General features: G+C 39.8%; 1 protein-coding gene across 2 annotated transcripts; it reads right to left on the bottom strand.

Annotated features, from left to right (window-relative positions):
- Window positions 1–223: 223 nt before the first annotated feature.
- LOC120424131 (alpha-tocopherol transfer protein-like) lies at window positions 224–16,715 on the bottom strand. Of its 2 annotated transcripts, none has more exons than XM_039588170.2 (5): window positions 16,346–16,715; window positions 1,298–1,454; window positions 1,128–1,235; window positions 712–1,070; window positions 224–555 (listed from the first exon to the last, which is right to left on the bottom strand). In XM_039588170.2, exons 1-5 carry the CDS (start codon window positions 16,467–16,469, stop codon window positions 401–403), a joined length of 903 nt encoding a protein of 300 aa, XP_039444104.1. In that variant the 5' UTR covers window positions 16,470–16,715; the 3' UTR covers window positions 224–400. The 2 variants fall into 2 exon arrangements, with proteins under 2 accessions (XP_039444104.1, XP_039444105.1); XM_039588171.2 differs by lacking the exons at window positions 224–555; window positions 712–1,070; window positions 1,128–1,235; window positions 1,298–1,454 and adding exons at window positions 4,624–4,878; window positions 4,937–5,295; window positions 5,356–5,463; window positions 5,524–5,680 and having other exon boundaries at window positions 16,346–16,688.
- Window positions 16,716–18,004: the final 1,289 nt, after the last annotated feature.

The following is an 18,004-nucleotide window of genomic DNA, read 5'->3' as shown; positions in this document are numbered from 1 at the left end:
CCGTAACATGAAAGGCGTTATGTTAACGTTTGACGTATTCTAATTATTCTTTAACACTTTTATGAACAAATGGTTCACAATGTTGAAAAATCCGTCGAATAAAAATTCTTTTCGTGTTTTTAATGATGTTGTTACCTACACAATGTCAGGGTACAGATTCTTTCTTTAATTAAAATAGCAAGAAGATAGGAGGAAGGTCCAAAAAGATCAATGTTATTTTAGCTCAAATGTGTTTTATTTATTAGACCTCTTAATTTTTAATAATTTTTTGACAAAAACATCTTCTCAGAGTATCTCAAACTTACTAAACTCTAACGACACCCATTAAACCAAGCCCTACTCCTACAATGCTATATTTACAAATAATTTACAAGTTTATAATTTTTTTTTTCTCTTGTTTTCAATCAATGTCCAGCTTCCGGAAACTGCCCATAATGCCGGACAAGCCACCACCTGCATTTTTGCTGGCAGCACGTTTCGATTCGTCGATACGTCTTGTTTCTTCTTCTTCTACGAAATAGTCGTGCAGCTCTTTAATGTGACCGAAGCACTTTTCTGTAAAAAACGGATAAAAAATATTTTTTTAGAATCCTCATTTTAAATTTATGCAATAACGGGTCTTTTTTGTTTTTCGCAGATAGTCGACTTTCAATTTTCACCGTCGCGACGCGTCGGTTACTTGTTACGAATTTATTTAATGAAATATCTTACCGGTCAACTCCTCGCGGCTTTCACTTTCCCCACCACAATCCGATGGGAGACATTCCTTGCCAAAGTATGGAATCATGTGCTCGTACGTGGGATGCAAATAAAGCATTCCCATCAGTTCCTTTTTCATAAACGGTTTCAGCAGACCCAGCACGATGTCCATGAACGATGGAACGCTGGCAAAGTGCAAACCCTTTAGCCTGATTGGCATTGCGTCTTGCAGATAGACCAGGAAGTTTTTCAGCGCTGCCACGGACAATTTCCCCACGTGGCCGAACGTAACGCCCTTCATGTCAATCACAATTCGATAACCATCGGCGGCTCCATTTTCCAGAAACTGTACGTCGGTAACACCAATCATTCTGAAATGAATACTTTACTTATGAAACCATTCAGATTGAAAAGTTTATAAGTTTTACAGCTTGAAAATTTCTCCAATGTCGAAATTCGCAGTGTCGAAATCTTTTAACGCTCCATAAACAACAACGTGATTTTCGATGGTTGGTTTAGGAAGAATAGTGCCATACCTGAAATAGAAACATATTTTGTTATAAACGTTATTATAATACACTTTTTTCGAAAATCTTACAATGTGTCTATAGCTCGCTTTGTTCCAGGTTCTTGTGCAGAACGTTTGGTGAAAAACATGGGAACAGTTGATCTTAAGGTGTAGTAGGCTTCAATAGCAGTTTTTGTGGCCTCCATTTTGTAGTAGTTTGAATGCAGAAAGAGAATTGCCTCAAGTTCTGAAAGCATTTAAAAATGAATATTAAATATAAGATATAACTTCTTAATCAATCATAAATCGCCTTCCAGTACATTTTGAAAGACAATATAATATAAAGGTGTTGATTTTCCGTGAAGTCCATCATTATCATTTAAAAGAAAGATTAATGTTCGCACAAAGTTTGAACCAAAGTGTGCCTGGATTGCGCTTGAGAACAAGATGTTTAAAAATTATCATAATTATTTGGATCCTCGTTTTGAATTAAAAATATCCTGGCAGTTCTTTTGATATGTGTTGTTATTTTTGATCATTTTTAATTTGAAACGTTACATCGTTTATCGCATACAAATCTTACTCACACTCACTGCAGCTTTTTCAATTCTGCAAATGATGTTTGTTACTGATCAGATGTTTTTTTTGCAAATCGATCTAACCTTGCTAGCACTTCATTGAAATTGTTCTAGCTTAACCCGGATAATCATTATAGATTTTTTTTTAAATACAATTACCTATGTCAGTGTGCTGCCCCTGATCGAAATGCTTCACGATGTTTTTAAACCAAGACCACGGTGAAGCAAATTAACAAAACAAAAACTGAAGTGCCAATAAATGCAATTTGGTTTATATTTTTTGTGATTGTTCAGTAGACGAGAAACGGCCTTGAAACGATCCATACACTTTGTTTAGCAACGGTTCAAGCATGCAGAACAAACTTATTCGATTTGATTTTTCATGTTGTAAATTATTGGAGAAGTCTGATATATTGCACGATGCGGAACAATTGAAAGAAATGCATGTTTTTTTTATTGATTGAAGGGAACGGCAAATTATTTTATATTACCTATCTGCTTATTGTTTGCAAACTTATGTGATGTTTCGTCTAACCATGTCCAGTAGAGTGACTTCTGAGCAATTCTCTGAGATTTCGGTCATTCGATTTTTTCTGTATTTTTTAATCCGGCTGAAACTTTTTTGGTGCCTTCGGTATGCCCAAAGAAGCCATTTTGCATCATTAGTTTGTCCATATAATTTTCCATACAAATTTGGCAGCTGTCCATACAAAAATGATATGTAAAAATTCAAAAATCTGTATCTTTTGAAGGAATTTTTTGATCGATTTGGTGTCTTCGGCAAAGTTGTAGGTATGGATATGGACTACACTGAAAAAAAATGATACACGGTAAAAAAAAATTTGGTGATTTTTAATTTAACTTTTTGTCACTAAAACTTGATTTGCAAAAAAACACTATTTTTAATTTTTTTTATTTTTTGATATGTTTTAGAGGACATAAAATGCCAACTTTTCAGAAATTTCCAGAATGGGCAAAAAATCTTTGACCGAGTTATGATTTTTTGAATCAATACAGATTTTTTCAAAAAATCGAAATATTGGTCGCAAAAATTTTTCAACTTCATTTTTCGATGTAAAATCGAATTTGCAATCAAAAAGTACTTTAGTGAATTTTTGATAAAGTTCACCGTTTTCAAGTTATAACCATTTTTAGGTAACTTTTTTGAAAATAGTCGCAGTTTTTCATTTTTTTAAATTAGTGCCCATGTTTGCCCATCTTTGAAAAAAATAGTTTTGAAAAGCTGAGAAAATTCTCTATATTTTGCTTTATTGAACTTTGTCGATACGACCCATAGTTGCTGAGATATTGCCATGCAAAGGTTAAAAAACAGGAAAATTTATGTTTTCTAAGTCTCACCCAAATAACCCACCATTTTATAATGTCGATATCTCAGCAACTATAGGTCCGATTTACAATGTTAAAACATGAAACATTCGTGAAATTTTCCGATCTTTTCGAAAAAAATATTTTCAAAAATTTAAAATCAAGACTAACATTTCAAATGGGCGTAATATTGAATGTTTGGCCCGTTTGAAATGTTAGTCTTGATTTTAATTTTTTTTAAATATTTTTTTCGAAAAGATCGGAAAATTTCACGAATGTTTCATGTTTTAACATTGTAAATCGGACCTATAGTTGCTGAGATATCGACATTAGAAAATGGTGGGTTGTTTGGGTGAGACTTAGAAAACATAAATTTTCCTGTTTTTTAACCTTTGCATGGCAATATCTCAGCAACTATGGGTCGTATCGACAAAGTTCAATAAAGCAAAATATAGAGAATTTTCTCAGCTTTTCAAAAATATTTTTTTCAAAGATAGGCAAACATGGGCACTAATTTAAAAAAATGAAAAACTGCGACTATTTTCAAAAAAGTTACCTAAAATTGGTTATAACTTGAAAACGGTGCACTTTAACAAAAATTCACTAAAGTACTTTTTGATTGCAAATTCGATTTTACATCGAAAAATGAAGTTGAAAAATTTTTGCGACCAATATTTCGATTTTTTGAAAAAATCTGTATTGATTCAAAAAATCATAACTCGGTCAAAGATTTTTTGCCCATTCTGGAAATTTCTGAAAAGTTGGCATTTTATGTCCTCTAAAACATATCAAAAAATAAAAAAAATTTAAAATAGTGTTTTTTTGCAAATCAAGTTTTAGTGACAAAAAGTTAAATTAAAAATCACCAAATTTTTTTTTACCGTGTGTCATTTTTTTTCAGTGTAGTCCATATCCATACCTACAACTTTGCCGAAGACACCAAATCGATCAAAAAATTCCTTCAAAAGATACAGATTTTTGAATTTTTACATATCATTTTTGTATGGACAGCTGCCAAATTTGTATGGAAAATTATATGGACAAACTAATGATGCAAAATGGCTTCTTTGGGCATACCGAAGGCACCAAAAAAGTTTCAGCCGGATTAAAAAATACAAAAATTAAAATTAAAGAAAAAAGACCGATTCCGTAGAGAACTGCTCTTCTTTCAAATGAAGATGGACAATAATGCACGGATTTTGTTTTGTTTTTGCTGAATATCTAAGGATTAAAATCGAATTTAGGCGATCTGTGAAAACCAAAAGGTGAGGCATTCCAAACTGCACAAATTCATACTCAAAAATCAACTCAATTTGGCCCAAAAACGACGTGTAGCAAGCTGCAAAAAATATGATTTTTGGTTTTTTTAAAATGAAAAAAAAACAATGAAATGAAATTGCATCTAGGTGTTTGTTATAGTATATCTTAAAACAATTATGTAGGAAATGTCATCATCAAACATAAAATAACCTGTTGAAAAACTAGTTACAAATAAAACTAAAAGAGAAGTAATTGCTTATCAGTAACAATATTTTTGTGATACCAACTCCTTTTGAATACCCCAAACAGCAAACTTTATTCCACAATAAATACAATAAAACAGTAACAAAATTGCTTAGTCTATATCGAGTTTCTTGAAATTTCCTTCCATGCCAAAGATGGCACCAGAATCTTTTGGCTTGCCAGGTCTCTTACTCTCATCAGCCTTCACCTTTTCTAACTGAATTAAGAAATCCCGGTTATCGACCATGTGTTGATTGAAAGTTTCTGAAAAAAACTAAATTGTTAAATTTTCATCCAGTGATACCTGAGATAAAGCCTTTACTTTGAATCTCCATCAACGATCCAGCGTTTCCACCAAGCTCTTTGATCAAACATTCCTTCTGAACAAACGGATACAAAGTTTCGGGCTTGCTGTGCAGATGAAGAATCTCCAGCAGTTCTTTCTTCATAAACGGTTTGATCAGCATGAGAATTTTGTCGATGAACGGAACCACATTAGTGAGGTGAATACCCTTCAACCGTACGGGCATTGCCTCTTGCAAAAAGTGAAGAAACTTGCGGATTGTACTAATCGTCAGTCGAGCCACGTGACCCATTGTTACTCCCTCCATGTCCAGCACGAAGGTGTATCCATGGACGGCACCGGATTCCCGCTGGATCACATCGGCAATCATTAGCAAGCTGTAACATTTAGTGAGGATTAAATTATTTAGTTTGTTAGACAACACTACCCGGACTTACAATTTCAAGCATGATTCAAACGAAAAATCCGTAGCGTCACTTTTGAGCAATTTTCCGTACAATACTGTGTACTGATCTTTGGTTGGGATCGTCAGTGGAACAATTACCCTAGAAGTAAACTTTCAACATAAATATCCATGTGTTGAGCTAGGATGAATAAAATATTACACAATATCCAAAGCGGTCTTCATCTCGGTCCCCGTAATGTCTCGGTTGGCGAAAAACTCTGGAACGTGGGTTCGGCACGTGTAGTTCTCATCGATGGTTTTTTTCGTTGGCTCAATTCGATGATAGTTTGAGTGCAGGAACAAAATTATTTCCAAATCTGCAAACATCACAATTTTTGTAGAAGTGTCTCTTCAACCTGCTTTTCCATTCGTAAAAAAAACATGCAAACGTACTTACACCAACACTACTACTTTTGGTTAAACAAGCCAGAACAAGTTACTTCAAACTTCTACTGTAATAATGACAAACTAACCACACACCAGCGATAAAATCCAAGGACACACAAATTAAATAACACACACGACAATTACGAATTTATGACCACAAACAAACACAAACGTTACTTTATAAATTGGGTAGATTTTACCACAATTCATTCACATAAAAACATGCATTAAAACATAAACGCGATGAGTACGTAGACAGTTGATGCGATAATTAAAGTGAATAGTGATTTTCAGATGATGGAGTCGTTTACGAGAGAGGAAGGAACAAATGACAAATCTTTTTTTTTCGTTGATTTTAGAAACTATACCCCTTCCCTCGTAGCATTTTTCCAAAACAAAATCACTATTTATAACTATAGCTTTTTATTGCTTTGAGCAAGTGCAATACAAGTTTGATTAAAATAGGTACATTTCCCCTAAGTCAAGCATTTTGATATGATCTGAGCTCACCAGCAAATCAAAATTAATGGGCAACTTTACTCAGTATCAGTCAAAACACTTAACCCCTTTACTGTTCTACCTAGCTCCACCTTGGGAACCCTAATTATGACAAGTAAACAGGCAGAGATGCTTGAAAAATGTAAACAGCAAAAAGTCCTCGTGAGTAAAAATTACGGGTTTTTTAAACCATTTATGAACACTAGAGTGTAGCACTCTGTGGCGCGTTGCGAGGGCCATGCGTAGAGGTTCCGTTCCGAACGAGAGTGTGGAAAAATCGGACAAGTGGATATTGGATTTCGCCAAGAAGGTGTGCCCGGACTCGGTGCCGACACAACCATCATTCGACGTTGTTGATGGGAGCGATTCTAATCCTCCCTTCTCGATGGTAGAGCTCTCCATAGCACTATTGACGGGCAACAACACTGCTCCTGGTCCGGACAAGATCAAGTTCAGCTTGCTGAAAAATCTTCCGGACGTCGCCAAGCAGCGTCTGTTGAATCTGTTCAACAAGTTCGTGGAGCAGAACATAATTCCACACGAATGGCGACAGGTCCGGGTGGTTGCCATTCAAAAGCCCGGTAAGCCGGCATCCGACCACAACTCGTATCGTCCAATCAGCTTGCTGTCGTGTCTACGCAAGTTGCTGGAGAAGATGATCCTCGACCGCCTCGAACCATGGATGGAACGAGAGCACTTGCTGTCTGACACGCAGTATGGCTTCCGGAGAGGCAAGGGAACAAGCGACTGTCTAGCCTTGCTGGCCACAGGGATCGACATAGCCCGTGGTAAAAAACAGCAAATGGCTTCTGTCTTCCTAGACATCAAGGGTGCATTCGATTCAGTCTCCATCGATGTGTTGGGAGTAAAGCTGCGGCGGAGCGGTCTCAATCCGACGATGTGCAACTTCCTCATCAACCTGTTGTCAGAAAAACACATGCACTTTGTGCAAGGTGATCTGGCAATCACCCGGATAAGTTACATGGGTTTGGCACAAGGCTCACGCCTTAGCCCATCCATGTATAACTTCTACGTCAGCGACATCGATGATTGCTTGACCGGAGACTGCACCCTTATACAGTACGCAGATGACGCAGTGGTTTCAATCGCTGCCAAGAAGGAAGTCGATCTGCTAGAACCCTTGCAAGATACCCTGAACAACTTGGCCCATTGGGCAGTTGGAAAGGGTATTGAATTCTCTCCGGAGAAGACGGAACTGGTCGTTTTTACGGGGAAGCATGAACCGCCGCAGCTCAATCTTTCTCTCTCGGGAAAGACTATCGAGCAGTCGGACCACTTCATGTACATGGGTACCATCTTCGATCAAAAGGGAACATGGGGGAAGCACATTAACTACCTGAAGCAAAAGTGCCTGCAAAGGACTAATTTTCTGCGCAGCGTCTCTGGCAACCGGTGGGGTGCTCATCCTTCTGACCTGCTTCGACTGTACAAGACAACGATACTCTCGGTGCTGGAATATGGCAGTTTCTGCTTCCAGTCAGCTGCGAAATCACGCTTGTTGGTTCTCCAGCGGATACAGTACCGAAGTCTTCGCATTGTCTTGGGATGCATGCACTCAACTCACAACATGACCCTCGAGGTCTTGGCGGGAGTGTTGCCTCTGCGAACTCGTTACTACGAACTGTCTTACCGGTTCCTGATCCGGTGTGATTACAGGAATAAACTGGTAATTGACAACTTTGAAACGTTGCTGAACCTTCACGTTGAGTCTCGGCGCATGCTTCTATATTATGACTTTATGTCATCGTGGGAGTGGAGCCCGAGCACAACGGTACAGCGCACGCCTCCGTTAACCAGCAGCACCCTGATTGGCTTCGACACGTCCATGAAAGCCGATACTCGCGGTATCCCAAACCATCTTCTGCGGGGAGTTGTACCGTCGATCTTCGCATCAAAGTACAACCATGTTCCTCCAAACAACAGATTCTTCACCGATGGCTCCAAGCTCGACGGCTGTACGGGCTTCGGTGTTTATCATGAATCTTATCAGCTGTTCTTTAAGCTGAAGGACCCGAGTTCGGTTTACGTCGCAGAGTTAGCCGCGGTTTACTGCGCACTGCGAATCATCGAGACCATGCCACCTGACCACTACTTCATCTTCACCGATAGCTTTAGCTCTGTTGAGGCTATCCGGACTCTGAAGCCGACCAGGGAGTCTACGTTTTTCCTCACGGAAATACGCAAGACTTTAAACAACCTGGCGGCTCAGTCCTTCAGCATCACGGTGGTATGGGTCCGCGCTCATTGCTCGATTCCGGGTAATGAGAAAGCGGACTTGCTCGCCAAGAAGGGTGCTGAGAGTGGAGACATTTTTGAAAGGCCAATTAGCCTACAAGAATGCTACGGTTTGCCGAGGCAGCGTGCGCTCCTGGATTGGCAAAATCAATGGGACGACGACACCAAAGGACGTTGGATGTATTCCATACGACCTAAGGTGCAAAGAAAAGCCTGGTTCAAGGGAATGGACTTGACGCGTGGATTCATCAGAACGATGTCCCGCCTTATGTCGAACCATTACTCGTCCAAGGCTCATCTTTACCGTATCAACATGAGTGATACAAACTTATGCGACTGTGGGCAGGGTTATCAGGACATCGACCATCTCGTATGGGCGTGTCCAGATCACCAGGCTCACAGAATTAAGTTGAAAGATACCCTCAGGGCCCGAGGAAGACCACCAGAAATCCCGATGCGAGACGCGCTATCTCAGCTAGACCTTGATGTTCTCTATCCTATCTATCAGTTCCTCTCAGATTCCAAAATATCTATTTAGTTTTCTTCCAGTTAGTTTCTCTTCAGTTAGTTTTCCTCTATTTAGTATAACTCGCCTTCACACAAAGCCGTCGTTTCTGGTTTGCACCGGAAGCAAAGCAAGATCGCCCCAGCAGCTGGACACCGAGTTGCGGCTGAGGACAAAACGCAAAGGCCAGAAGAGCCAACCAAGACCCCTACACAATCCCCCTTCCCTTCCCACGCCTTGTCTTTAACATCAATCCCTTCCCTACTAACCCCGAGTAGGCCGCGGGTAATCGGCTCCCCTCCCACTAACATTTACACACAAGATCCTCTGTAATTATTAAGTTTTTTGTAATTACAAAAGCCGACTCGGTCCTAACCAGGTCCCAGTACCGAAAAGGACCTAATAAAAATAATTTTATGAAAAAAAAAAAAAAAAAAAACACTAGAGTGATCTGAATCCGGGTTGAAGTTTAACTATTGATACATACAATGCAATGTTTTACAATATTATCAAACATCATGGAAAGTGCATACAAAATAATAGGCCGTTTTTTTTTTTTTTTTTTTCATAAAATTATTTTTATTAGGTCCTTTTCGGTACTGGGACCTGGTTAGGACCGAGTCGGCTTTTGTAATTACATTTGACTTAATAATTACAGAGGATCTTGTGTGTAAATGTTAGTGGAAGGGGAGCCGATTACCCGCGGCCTACTCGGGGTTAGTAGGGAAGGGATTGATGTTAAAGACAAGGCGTGGGAAGGGATGGGGGATTGTGTAGGGGTCTTGGTTGGCTCTGCTGGCCTTTGCGTTTTTTCCTCAGCCGCAACTCGGTGTCCAGCTGCTGGGGCGTTCTTGCTTCGCTTCCGGTGCAATCCAGAAACGACGGCTTTGTGCGAAGGCGAGTTATTCTAACAGATAGGCCGTTTTTCCTCTATATAACTCTAATGTACATTAGTTACTTAACTGGAACACACAAACAAACAATTGAAACAAATTGTTATTATGATGTTAAATAAAAGCTTGAAACCTGCGGCATCCCATGAGAACAATAAATTAATGAATAGCTCGTTCGATAAGTTCACACAACTTCAGCCTAATTCATTTTTCATTATTGAGCTAAGCTGTTTACTGAACGTGTTTCGTAAAAGCACCCGGCAGCAGCACTGCCAGCGGCGGCTGGATCAGCAACCTGACCTGAAACGAGAGTACGCCAAGTTTATCCACGATGGCGAGAAGGAGTTCCCGTTGGCCTCGGCGGCACTGAAGAAATCGTTCTACGTGGACGACGGACTTTGCGGAGCGCAGAGTGTAGAAGAAGCCCGACTGCTGAGTCGAGACTTGCGCAAGCTGCTGAACACCGGCGGCCTTGACGCGCACAAATGGTGCGCGAACGATCCAGCGATTCTCGAAGAAGTTCCGGAAGGCCTCTGGGGAACAACGTTCGACCTGAAGGACGCGGCTGCCAAGTCGGTCGTGAAGACGCTGGGTGTGGCGTGGAACGCGTCGCAGGACTGGTTCACCTTCACCGTGCTGCCACCTGAGGAGGAAACGAAGCCGCTGACGCGGCAGAAAGTACTCAGCGAAATTGCCAAATTCTTTGATCCACTTGGCCTGGCTGGTCCGGTGGTGACAACTGCGAAGCTGATCTTGCGGAAGGTCGGCACGTTGAAGAACATCGGCTGGCTGGACCCGGTCCCGGAGAGTGTGGCCAACGAGTGGCGTCGATTCCGGAAGCAGCTGCCTGCACTGAACGATTTTCGGGTTTCCCGTTGCGTCTACGATGAAGGGGCAGAACGCGTGGAACTCCACGGTTATTCCGACGCGTCGGACGATGCGTATGGCGCCAGCGTGTACGCACGCAACATCTATCCGGACGGCGAGATCACGATGCGGTTGATTTGCAGCAAGTCCAAGCTCCTCCCGAAGAAGGTCAAGAACGTCCCGAAAGAACTCAGCACTCCAAAAGGCGAACTTGAGGGTGCGCTGCTTCTCGCTGAACTGGTTGACAAGTTGGTAAACGTTGTCGATGTTTGCTTCGATTCGGTAAACTTGTGGTGCGACTCGCAAGTGGTGCTGAGCTGGATCGCGAAGAAGCCCGATGACCTGGAACTTTTTATGGCCAACAGGGTGAGGAAAATCCAGCAGCTGACCAGTAAGTACCGATGGGGATACATCCCGACGGATGACAATCCTGCCGACCTGATTTTGAGAGGGGTGATGCCCCAGAACTTAATCCAGCGGGTCATTTGGAAAGACGGGCCGGTGTCGATGAACAATCGCACAATCGAGGTTGTGCAACCCCCTCTTCTCGACGGCGCGGACCTCCCGGGATTGCGATCCACGAAGTGTCTGGCGCTGGCGGCGCCGATTCAGCGATTGCGGATCTTCGACAAGCTCGGAGATTTCCGCCGACTTCTTCGCAGCATGAGCCTGGTGGTGCGGTTTGCGAATAGCCGTGCTGAATTCGCGGCCATTGACGCCGTGCTCCAACGACCCGAACGATTTGACCGCCGTGAGTGTGATTGAAATGCATAGTTAAACTACTTAACCGTTAAATTTGATTAACCGAAATTTAATAAGGTTGAAGTTATAGTAATTCAAATTTCAAACTAGCACCACCATTCGGTGCCAATTTTCATCAACGACTTTTACGTGAATCACAACAGTGTGCTTGCTAAATGCTCTCCCGAGCTAAGTACAGGGTCAAACACGCGTCTTCGATCACGTAATGATTCTGTTCTACCTTACTCTTGTTACCGAGACTCGGTAGACTTTCAACTTGTAACTACACACTTCCATCCGGTACAGGTGACTTTGCAAAGTCGTGCGAAAGCCGGTTTAGTACACATTCGTACCCACACAAACACACACGCAGGTGGTCGACATTGGGAAAAGTGCATCGTACTAACTGGGCTGAGAGAACAGACGACTGCCGACGAGAGCAAGGCACGAAACCTCAGAGGCAGGTCACCGCGATGTTACTAAGAATCTAGGCGTAACTAATGTTTACAGTAGACTATGCGAGTGTCACGTTCGAGTGTTCCTGTCCGGGGTAAAAGTTGGGTCACACAGCGTGAAGGGTTACGCAAGTGACCTTAAAAACAACTTTCTACCCAAAAGTAGTAAACTGAAGGCAAACTAGGGAGTCATACAGACATTCATATTCCTTTTTCTAAATACATACACCCAAAGGAAATATATAGGGGAAATATACCCATTTTAATCACTCTAAGCCGTTCGACCAATTCTCATCAGTTTTGCCGTTTTCCGCTATTAAATCAACATTTTCAGATGTATCAACAATGGAGAGTTGCTTGCTCACTTTTATTTGAGCTATTTATTACTTTTGAACAGTCAAAAACACTTTATGAAAGCTGTACCGTAAACTGGGGTCAATCGGGACACTTAAGGGTGAATTGGGACAGCAGTTTAACCATGATGTAGCACAATATTTTGATTTTTCTGGTTGGTTTCAGTTAGAACAGACTCAGGCCAACAAAATGTGTACATCCATTTCCAAATTTAAAAGCATTAGGTGCTCTAAAAACTGCTGTCCCTATTCAGACTGTAGTCCCGATTCACCCCAGATTACGGTAATTCATGATCAAAGTGCTGATAGGCCGATAATAAAAATAGGCTGAAAAAGGGTATGATTCCCCTAGCTCAAAATCTGCAACAGTAGATTTGCTACAAAAAATGTTACATTTTATAACAGGTTTAGCAGCAAGCTCATAGCTCAATTTTGTCCGCGTGTAAACATGTCAGCGATCTGCAGTTCTCACCAACACATATAATGCTGGCGCGTCCCCGAGCAACACTCCAGAGAGAACAATATGTTCGCGCTCTGTCCCTCACAATTCATCAAGCGTCCATGGCGCGGTGGTAGCGTGTCGGATCAACAACCAAGAAGTTGATGGTTCAATCCTCGTTCTGTTAAGATTTTTATCTGAAATACAATCAATCAGCTGTCGGAAATGTCGATAATTGTCGGTAACGGGCAAAAATGTCAAATCCTTATATCGCAAAAAATGCATGAGGACAAATTTCATGCAGGTTCTGATATACTTTCATGCCGCCATGTATCACAATCATGCGACCGCCGGATGGGTGTAAGATGAAATATGATAATTGTTTATACATCGAATACTCCAAATTGAACTACAAGTCACTGGTCACAAGTTCTGAGCTTGTATATAAAAGGATTTTTCAGAGTTTTTCCCCAGTAAAACAAGGAAGGAACGAAACGGAAGTGATTCGAACAATAAACTATAAACCAACCCCATAAACTCTCCATATAAACTACAAACTTTAGAGAAAACCCATTCGGGACGGGTTTTCTAATTCACCATAATTGACTAATATGAGAGAATACATATTTTTACCAAGATTTCTAATAAATTGGTTCCTAAAAAAAACAAATGTAAACAATGGAAACCAGTTGACATAAAACAAATCTTTAAAAAAAACTTCGTCTAATTTCTCGAGCACTTTCCAACATTCGTCAGCCGGTGTGGATCCCATACGATAGTCCACCCCCTTCTGCCAGAGCCAGGTAACGCCACTGTTAGAGATACAAAGTTATTAAAGCATATTTCAATGCATTATTCTTGTATTTAATTAAGCGTTTTTTCTCATTCATCATTGATTTGAGCCGATCTTTTTTTTTTTCAACAAAAATCAGTGACATAGGATTTGGGGATTGATAGCGGGTAATACAATTTTTTGCAAATTTGTATGACCCAATTTCACCTCCCGGACCCAACGAACAGTCCGAATAAAAATTATTTTATTTTTTGGTTTCATAAGGTTTGCTGGTAGCAGGCGTGCAATGTACCACAAAGTTGAACTAAAAATCAAGCGGCAGTGGTAACTCTGTCTTATTCTGCAGTCAAGCGTTATCATACAGATACCATGATTTAAAAAAAATGCATTGTAATTGATAAAACCTTATCGATCATTTGATAATCCATAATAGACACATTCCGCCGTGACGTTGCAACGCTTTGACTTTTCTTTTTTCAGTATTTCGGCTGTAACTTAAAAAATACATAAAAAAGGTATATATGTTATTACAGATTCGGAAAGGGCATTAAATTTCCTATAAGAAGCAGTGTTGAAACATTATTTTAGGTAACTATTCGATTTTTGAGAGGGGAATATGTAGCGTGACGTTGCAACGCGTGACTTTTTCTCAATCCTGACCCAATTTATGTTTTGCCATTAACTCTGCTCTGTTAAACGGCAAATTTTGAGTTCTCTTTCCATTTTTAATGTAAAATTGACCAACAAATCGAATGCAATCATTAGTTTTACGAAAAAATCAAACCTCGATTTTTAAAGACCACTTACATTTCGTGACGTTGCAACGCTTTGTTTTTGAAAACAGGGTTTTTCGTTGCGTTGCAAAGTCACGAAATTTAGTTTCAAAATAAATCATAGTTTTTGTTAGTTTGAACAACTTTAGGTTAAGATTTTATTATAAGACATTAATACACAGTACAAGGACATGTGAATTGACTGGCCCGCCCATGTAAGACCCCCTCCCCCCCTCCCCCTATACCGCTTTCACAGTGGCAGTACGATTTACACAGTTTTACAAAGCGTTTCATAGTAAAAATAAATATTTGTATTATTCCATTATCACGAAGGACCCCCCCCCCTCTCCTTTCCTCTATCCATGTAATGGGACGTCCATGCATTACGTAACGGGGTAATATCAAGGTGGGGGGTCCAAGATTTATACAAAAAAATTATCGGAAATGTATTCCCAGGCGGTGGAGGGGGTCTAAAAATATAAATGTTTTGTTACGTAATGCAAGAACGCTCCCTTAATATTTTAATGGTTTTGAGCAATTTACAAAACACGTGGAAGTTTTAGAAGGGAGGGGGAGCTTCAAGTTTTCAGGAGGGCTGAAATTTATGAATAAAGTGCCCATATCGTGTGTTGATGGCCCCTAAGGGGTGATCTGCAAACAACGTAACTTATTTTGTTGACTTTTGTGCTTTTTAAATAAAATTTGAGGAAATAATAAAACTGTTTGCCTGCGCAACATAACATATTTAATTGTGAACAACTAAACGATGCATACAACTTATTTAGGTAAGGGTTCGTCCAACAATAAAGTGACAAAAGTTTGTAAAAAAACAATCGAATCACGTGATTTTTATTGTTTAGTGAATTTTAATGTAATTTGGTCTACGTAAGGGTGTGGGATAAAAAAATCGTTGCGTTGTATTAGAATGAACCCTCACGTAAATCAGTTTATCATAAAGGGGCCATTCAGTTACCACGTGATTACTTTTAAAAAAGTTTTAGAATTTTTACCCCTGGTCTATCGGTCTATTTTGATTTGTTCAACATGTTTCATAAAATACCTTCTTTTATCGAGTTGCATTCAAACTTAAGTAACGGAATTTGTGAATGACCCATGTACAATTCTTCTGTAAATATGCTCGGAAACACTATATAAAAAATATATAATATTTAGTAACCTTTTATCTTTAAAAACCAACTACGCATACACCTTTTTTGCCATGTGACCAATATGATTTAAAATTTCGTGACGTTGCAACGCAAACTTAAACCTGTTGTAACTTTGGATCTAGACAACCAATTTAGTCGCTCTAGGTTGCATTTGAAAGCTCTTTCCAAGTACAAAGAGCATCCAAAAAATCAAAATGATTGAATGTTTAGTTTTCTGTTGGCATAAACAACTGTCCCTTTTTCGTGACGTTGCAACGCAATAAAATGGTAAACTTACACTAGTTCGAAAAAATACTTAACTTAAGATAAACTGCAAATCCATGACATTTCCGTTTAGTACATCTAAAAACGTACAAAATGCAATCAAAAGAATAATTTTTGGATTTTATTTCGCTAAAAACCAGGAGTTTTTAGAAAAAGGTTTTAAATCGATGATTTTATCACGAATTGATGCATAACTTAACCAACTTGTACAAAATGATATTCAAATGATCAATTAATGAAAACCATGATTTTTGAAGCTTCAAGTAGTCTAGAATCGAGGAAAAATATCAAAATAGCTCATACACGCTTTTCAAAAATTCATCCCAAGGTGTACATTGCCGGAGAATGTGTCAAAACATTTTCACTCTTTTGTATCGATATAGCAAGCCTTAACGAATTCAAAAATAATGAGAAAAAATGTTCAAAAAAAGCCATTCTCAAACATGCATGCAGGTTTCTCTGTATCTAATGCTCTAATAATACTGATACAGAACTCAATTCCCCAGAACAAACTACGCTCATTAACCAGCAAGCTACACAAAGCGGTCAAGGTCCAAACTATACGATCACCTGTAACTGCGTTACCTACCACTAATCTTCGGCAAATGGGGCTGTTTTTCCATCCATTCGCGGATTTTCTGGACATCCTCGCGCTTCAAATCGGGAAACTTTTTGTACTCGTTCTCGACGTCCGCCAGCTGGAGTTTTCCCATGGTGGAAACGTTTCCTGAACTTTTAACTAATTAGCCCGATGGACACTTCCGGATTTGTAATTTGCGCGCACGATGATCAAACACGCGCAAGTGTTGAACTTGACTATTTAATTGACGAGACTGGCGCGAACCACTGCTGAACTTTTCGGATTCACGTCCGAATCCGACGAGATTTGATACAACACTGTTGCTCTGTGGCTACGGTGAACGCGACTGAGCCAAGTTCTAGGCTTTGATTTCAGCTAAGTACCTTTGGGTCATGTACAGCGGATAGATACCCGATGCCGGTGTGTGGCACACAATCATTATCATCATCATCATCATTTACCGTCATTCACCGTCACCGTCACTGCTGGCTGGATTAATAAAAGCAACTGGATGCGTTTCGTGCTCATAGATAAATCGATTTGAATGCCTTTGGACACTGTTGTTGTTGTTGTTGAGGTGTTATCTACCTGGTTTAATGATATTTACTTACAACTTGTAGGAATCCTTATCATCGACATTGCTTTGGGAAACTGTACGGAAAGATGTACCTACTAATAAAGCCACAAATGCTCACAACAAATTTAACAATTATAATAATGCTTTTGCGATTTCAATTGAATCGATAAAATGTAGGTACATGCAGATTATTCTGATGGCAAAAATAAATCGGTTAGCATTGCATTCCATTCACACTTTTGATTGCATTAACTAGTGCAGTGCATGCATGGCCAACGTGTTATTCCGTTATTGCTCAGGATAAGCGTAAATTAATCAGCATTCACAGAAGTAAATGCCAAGTTAAATTTAATTATATACTTTTTTTACTTTTAGGCGAACATCATTTTTTTCCATCGAGCACCTGATGTTGACTCATCAACACTTTTAAATTAATTTACAGATTTTTAAAAGCGTTTCAAATTGAAATCAAGCAAAAAATAGGAAGCAGGAAGTAAGTTCTTTGAATTGACTTTGCCATGTTAATTTGAAGAACCGTATTTTGGTTGAGTTTTTGATATAAACAATTATTAAAAGATTCAGAGCACAGCACTGGAAATTTGTGATCCGAAGATGGCGCCCAATATGGCTGTAGTAAAATATTTTAAAAAAAATTGCGATATCTGAAACTTGAATCTGACTTGTTTGTTTGTTTCACTATATTAATTTTCTTATAAGGCCGAGCCGCGTAGCCTAGTGGCAACGCTTCCGCCTCGTAAGCGGTAGATCGGGGCTCAAATCCCGGCTCGGATCAACACAACTGGTGATCGTTTCCCTTTTGGATTAGATTGCTTAGTATAGAGAAGGTAGCGAATCGTCAAAAGCTGAACCACCAAACTAAAATGAAAATCGAAATTTCGCCAGAATTGGTTACCGTAAACCGGGGTGACTTCGATAGCTGTCTCAATATTCGCGCGAACACCATCATGTTCCCCAGACGATTGTACAATGTAAAATTTACATAAGAATATCATAAGAATCATGCTGCCTATAGCATCCTTTGAGAATACATCAAATTAAAAGTGTGCTCTGCTTAGTAGGTCCAAAATAGG

Source organism: Culex pipiens, chromosome 2 (assembly GCF_016801865.2).
Source record: "Culex pipiens pallens isolate TS chromosome 2, TS_CPP_V2, whole genome shotgun sequence".
Lineage (NCBI taxonomy): Eukaryota > Metazoa > Arthropoda > Insecta > Diptera > Culicidae > Culex > Culex pipiens.
This window is presented reverse-complemented; position numbering and strand designations above follow the sequence as displayed.

Excerpts from the sequence above, each read along its gene's own strand:
- LOC120424131 (XM_039588170.2), bottom strand. The coding sequence starts at position 16,469 with ATGGGAAAACTCCAGCTGGCGGACGTCGAGAACGAGTACAAAAAGTTT. Across the intron at positions 1,236-1,297 it reads AAGCGAGCTATAGACACATT|GTATGGCACTATTCTTCCTA; the intron begins GTAAGATTTTCG and ends TTTCTATTTCAG. Across the intron at positions 556-711 it reads AAGCCGCGAGGAGTTGACCG|AAAAGTGCTTCGGTCACATT; the intron begins GTAAGATATTTC and ends CGTTTTTTACAG.